This window comes from Cynara cardunculus, assembly GCF_001531365.2.
Source record: "Cynara cardunculus var. scolymus isolate 2C chromosome LG 13, CcrdV1, whole genome shotgun sequence".
Classification (NCBI taxonomy): domain Eukaryota; kingdom Viridiplantae; phylum Streptophyta; class Magnoliopsida; order Asterales; family Asteraceae; genus Cynara; species Cynara cardunculus.
The window spans coordinates 1,758,043-1,764,621 of NC_037540.1; the positions used below are offsets into that span (position 1 = coordinate 1,758,043).

Below are 6,579 nucleotides of genomic sequence, written 5' to 3' on the forward strand. Positions count from 1 at the left end.
TTAGATTGTTTTATAAAAATTAAGTTTATAGGATCACACAATAATATATCGTACATTCGTATGTAAAAGTGTTGTAATAAATTTTCACGATACTTAACGTCTTAACAACGGAACTTTACCACTTTTTCGTACACGTTCACTTGCATCACATACACAAGTGCTCTCTGAACCGTGCAACAAGGTCACCCACAACACGACTCTCCCATTTGAGTTATAACAAGTGTTTTAGAATATTTTTGAAATAAACTTGATTTTGTTGTAGTAAATGTCTGGAAAGAATTGGAGCTAGAGATCCAAAATGGTGATGCTCAAGAGATCAGTTGCTTCAATCTGTATTCAATTAGCGAAGTGTCGAATCCCAATCGCGTATGAAAAGCCTGCACGAGTCAATTCATTTGTCGTAGTTAGTTTAGTAAACCCTCATTTTAAGTTTTAGTTAACTTGCAAGACATTATCCCACACACACATATATATATATATATATATATATATTATATCTACATCTATGTGTGTGTGTGTGTGTGAATTAAGGGTTTAATTAGGGGATGATATGTCGAACCTGAGCATGAATGGTGCAATGCTGGTTGTGACCCAAGCAGGAGGAACTACAACTCACAATTTCAGCACCAGATTGTTGTATAATACTCAATACTCGAAAAAGCTCGACCTTTCTAACGTTGTCCGCCTTACTAATGATCAAGTTCACCTCAAGGCTCGAATCCATTTCGCTCACTTGAACCACTTGTAGCTTGTGTTCGTGACTTGACTCGCCTGATATACGCTCATTTTGTAGTTCTTGTTTCCTAGCAGTCATTCGTTCGACTCTTTCCTTCCATTGTTTTAACGTTATCGTAGCTTGATCCAATAATGCAAGCAATGGCATTCTCTCCTGTCCATATTAATCATATCCAATATCCATCAGCCAATATACATATAATCATTTACAAACCCAATAAATCGTAGAAACTTAAAAACCAATTTTCATGTCCAGAACTTCACATATGAAATAATACTGTATAAACACTACATTTTCACATAAATTGTTATGTAAATGAAATGAAAATTGATATATAAGGTTTTACGAATTATTAGGGTTTGTAAAAGAAGGGAACTAATCCATCATATTAAATGCTCATATTAGTTTTAACATTTGGGGATTAATCATCAAGAACTTCCATGAACATCCTGATAGTTCATGTGAGTTCTTCCATATACATACATACATTCGTACACACACACATACATACACACATACATGTATATATATATATATAATCTGTGAATAAATTAAAGGGAAGTTGTGGGTGAAAAGAAAAGATAAAGAAATTTACGTAGGATTGAAGGTGGAGGAGAGATGCAAGTTTGGAGTAGAGGTCCTTCATATGATCTCGCCGTCGTTTTTCCATGGCTGCCGATGGCCGGAGAGAGGAGGAGCCACCGCGCTTCATGGTTACTCTGCAAATTAATTAAGTTAGCTCCTGGCTTATTTTATATATGTGTGTATATATATATATAATATATAATAGAAACAGCTAGATGGGAATCAAACAGCAATTCTTAATGGGAATTTTAGATCGCCGATTTTTTGAACAAATGATCTGAAAATATAAAACAGGATTGAACTCGTCAACGAATTCAACGGTCGTTATCGGACAAATCCATCACATGAACATTCCCAGCAGTTACCAGCTTGGCTACTGCTACTTGCGTGGCAGCCGAAACTTATTATTATTGTTTTTTTAATTATATATTCATGCCAATAATTCAATGCTTTTTCACACAATTTTTCATTACATATATTAATTTTGTTTGAAAGAGTTATATATGATTTTTGTCGACCAGTTGCATCTAAATTTAAAGCATGTATTGTTATTCGATGTGTTCTTAGCTAAATTCCATCGTTACAAAATATCTTTTAAGTTTTTTTTGGTTGATTTTAACGGATTTTAAAAAAAAAAAAAAAATTGATGGCGTTTTTTGTTTGATTTCAAAGACCTATTTTCGGGTTTTCTAATTGATGTTTCTTGTATTTTTTTTAATATTGAAACATCTCTCAAAGTTCATCAGATGCATATTTCAGACCCAGAAGATAATTCTACTTGTGGAAATCAATTAAGCTGGTGCAATGGGACCCTGCTCAACCCTTATAGATCCACCCTTACTTAGACTAGAGAATAGTTTTTCTTTTTTTTAACTTATATATTAATTATTTAATTTTATATATCATGTTGTTAAGTGGGATATACACCATTTGTTTGCTTAAATATGATATTAATTGGTTAAAGTTAATAAATTATATCATGATTTAATTCTTCTTTACTTATTAAGTGATTAATAATTAAATAATCACATTTGCATTAAATTTTAAATGTAAAAACAAATATTACATATTTTAATTCAAATAAAGTATGTTATCAATTAAGGTGAAATACAATGAACCAATCATGGTCCGTACAAGTCCAAGAATCAAACCTAATTTAAGAATCCAAAGTATTAAATAGAAAAAAATACCAAAGGCCAAAGAGTGTTAGTTTGTTGAGAATGAGAGTTAAAAGTGAGAACCATAATAAGAGATTTTCATTGTTGGATGTATATTAGGATAAGATATGCCGAGATGTATAGGATCAATTTTTGTATCAAACGCCAGACGGACCAATGGTATGTCAAGATTTATTTAGCAAGTACAAGATATAATTTAAAACAATAATAATTAAATCAGATTAAAACTCAAATTTAAGATCTAATGTGTAATTATTGTGTATCATGTTTTCACTTTATTGACAATGATGCCTTGTCGTAGTAGATAACAAAATTCGATTGGGCCACCGTTTCGTATCATAAATGTTCTCCAATCAGTGGCGGAACTAAGCTTTATTAGTTATGTGTAACATGTGATTTTATTACAACTTAGTTTAGTCATCTTGTTCATTATGATTCATTTGAATTTTGTCATATGAAATTTATTTTATTTTACTTTTATGCATTTTTTTTGTTTTATACAATTATTATATTAATTAATTGATAATATTTTTTAAATAAAAATATATTGGAAAATAAAGTAGAATGAAAATCATTATTTTTGTTTTAATATATTATATTATAAGGGTACTCGCACAATGCAGCGAGAAATATCTCGATTTTAGTGTTTCATTTTTTTTTGTTTCAGTCGATGTTATAATACGATTTTATGTGGTTTTGAGAAAAACGATAATGTTTTTACTTTTGAATAAAATATAAATATGAATATATCATAAAAATTTGAAACAAAATATTGATATTAATACTAAACTAACTATTTAAATATTTTTCTTTTTTTGTGTATTTATTTAATTCATTTTTGGTTTAATATATATTTTTTATAAAGATAATAATTAAGTATTTTGTTAAAACTCAATGATTATCTTAAATATTTTAGATTTTTATATTTAAAATGAGATGTTTATTCTCTATTTGATTCTGTTTATCTGCAATTAGTTACACAAATTCAAACAAGAAACTTAAAAAGTCGTACGTACACACATTTTATTTGTAATGTTGAATTTTAAGTAATATGCATCAATAAATAATACTTTGTGCATAAAAATGGTTTTTAAAAGTTTTTATCAAATGTTTTATGATATAGTATAGATTATTGTGGATTTCTTTATTACTAATGTTAAAAAAAGACAATACAACCACCGTCATACCTCCTCAACGGTTCAATACCTCTATCACAAGAAACATCTCCAAAAAACCAACTCCATCTTCATCTTTCTCTTTTGCTTTCATCTCCATTTTTTTCCATCTTCTATTTCATCTCCCAACACAAAATCGAAATTATACATATCTCGTATTTCATCTACAAACACAAAATCAAGAAATACAAAATCAGATTTGTCAGTCAAGAGAGACGAAACTAGCGGGTTGGATATCCAGGTTAATCAAAAAAAAAATATGTCAGCTAGGGTTCACGAGAGAGATGAAAATGAAGGATGATTTTGTGTGGGTCTACTCAGATGAAAATGAAGAACAATTTGTTTTACTCAGATCTGTTGGCAGACTGATTATGGAGTGATGGTGTTGCCATGAAAATGAACAAAGTGAGAGAGATGCAAATTTAGGAAACTCCTCTAAATTGAGGAGAAATGATTTTTATTAAAATCTATTATAATGATTAATTAATTTTTTGAAACCAAACACCATTTTTCATTCTTTTTTGAACCAAATATATCAATGATTATCATTTTCATTCATTATCTTTAAGAGCATCTACAGTGATGGAACATCCAAGAATTTCACTTGTCATATTTTTTTTCCTGTCACATCATTGTCACTTCAACAAAGTAAGAATCTCAATAAAACTGCACAATGAAGAGTTACAAAAACCTCAATTTCCATTTTCTAATTTATAAAATGTAATTTTATTTATAGATTATTATATAAATTTAATATATATATATATATATATTATAAAATTGAACCGAGTAAAAAAGTTCAAATATAATTTATTAATTTTCACTTTTGTATATTAATTTTAATTTGCTAATTTATATATTTTCTTAACATATTTGAAAAGCAATTAAAACATAAAAATAATTTATATTACATTTTACTATTTTCTACTTTTTTATATTAATTTTAATTTGTTAATTTACATATTTTCTTAACATATTTGAAAAATAATTAAAACATAGAAATAATTTTATATTACAATTAAAAAGGTGCAAAATTACAAAAATATTAATCTTAATAAAAAAGTAACACTAAATTATAAATAGATAGGTCACTCGTAATCTCGATTCAACCAAATATGTTCAAAGGGATCAAAGTAACCATAGCGGATGCATCAGATGGACGTCAACCAAGTCAGAGTGGAGTTAATGATGAACTTCATTTGAACACATCTCAGAATTTCCTTGAAGATATTTTTGGAATTCATGGGTAGAACCTTAAAATATTTGTACTGAATTATCTACCTATTCATCTATCCAACTGATCAACATGTCACTTTCATCTTCAACGATTATATTATGCAATTTTATGTATGTAAGCATAACATCCCTTAACTCTTCCTAATACCACCATCGTGATGGCCAAAAGAGGAATTCTTCCAGTAGTACCAGCCATTTACCCCACTTCCCTTGTTTGTGGGTATATGGTTTTTGCATTTCGTTCAATAGGGGGGAACACGAGACCTATAAAGAAAGGGGAATACAGATAAATGTTTTTTAGATTTTGTCGCATTAGTAGGATTCATTTTTAATTATCGCCCAACAAGATTGAAACACTCCAAAATGCAAGCTCAACATTCTTTCTCGCATGCTCTTTGTAGTAGAGGCTGATACAGTTCAATTCAACTCTTCTCAAAATCTCACTCAAAAGGTGCTGAGCTGGAATCCCATTGGTAAATCAATCATGAATTGTTTTTCCTCAATTATTTGAACATGTGAAAAATAATATAATGAGATAATTAAAATTTAAACTCATTGATACATAACTTGTATAAAATTTTACAAGAAACAAAAAAATAAAATAAAACACAATTAGAAAAATTATTTTATATTTTTATATCAATTTCAAACTTAATTATATGTTTTATATATTTATTAAAACAAAACAAAAATGGTAAAAGATAATAAAAGGAATGTATGCAAGAACCTGAGTTCTTGTTCAAGCACACAATAAGAACTTGTGACGGGACAAAAACCTCTTTCTTACAGTGAAGGTTCTTATAAAAAGCAAATTGTATCATTCATGTTGTTTATGTAGGTTAAAAATCCGAATCTATCTATATTCACTAATAATTATTATCAAGTATTTACTAAATTTATGGTATTTTTGAACCTTTTTTTTCAAAAAAAAAAATTAGAGATTTCATTTACTTAACTACTTTTTAGAAAAATATGCATCAAATAAAAACTTTATAATATAATTGTATTGAATATTAAACAACTAACAAACCAACAAACAGTTTCATGGTTTTATGCCTAAAATGTCTATACATGTTTCCTTATTTTTTAAGAAAAATACAGTTTTCAACTTCAAATTCAATTTAATTATTAACTAAAAACTCATAAATACCCCTGAAACTCGTTTTTAAGGGAGACTTCTATTAAAAAGGTATTGGCGATATTTTTTTTAATGATGTAATTTGTAAAACAAAATATGTATTTTATAAATGTACTTTAGTTACAAACGTTATTAATTAATTAAAATAGCTATAAATGTAATTTGTTAAACTATGAGGATGAAAATAGAAACTTTAGCAAAGTACATGGACAAAAACTGTAATTTACATTTCGAATAATTGCATGATATTTTGTTGTTATGGTTTAGTTGCTATATAACAGAAATGACATCATCAAAAGAATTGACATATGTCATTGTATTCACGTCATCAAATTATTCAGATTTTACACTGATTCTAAAGTTTGCTGCAAATTGCTTTTTATTTAAAAATTAATCATCCCTATTTAATATGAATTTCAATGTGGCCCCCTTGGTGACAATTTGTGCACGTAACTTGTGTAATGTCTAATTTTTCTTATTATTTTATTAAAAAAGTATCGGTTATGTAAATTATATAAGTGATTTGTATAA

At 27.9% G+C, this 6,579-nt stretch overlaps 1 protein-coding gene across 1 annotated transcript; it reads right to left on the bottom strand.

Moving 5' to 3' along the window:
- Positions 1-218: 218 nt before the first annotated feature.
- On the bottom strand, positions 219-1,477 carry LOC112524096 (transcription factor bHLH167-like). Its single transcript, XM_025133741.1, has 3 exons — positions 1,332-1,477; positions 560-889; positions 219-377 (listed from the first exon to the last, which is right to left on the bottom strand). The coding sequence occupies exons 1-3, from the start codon at positions 1,446-1,448 to the stop codon at positions 309-311; spliced, it is 516 nt and encodes a 171-aa protein (XP_024989509.1). The 5' UTR covers positions 1,449-1,477; the 3' UTR covers positions 219-308.
- Positions 1,478-6,579: the final 5,102 nt, after the last annotated feature.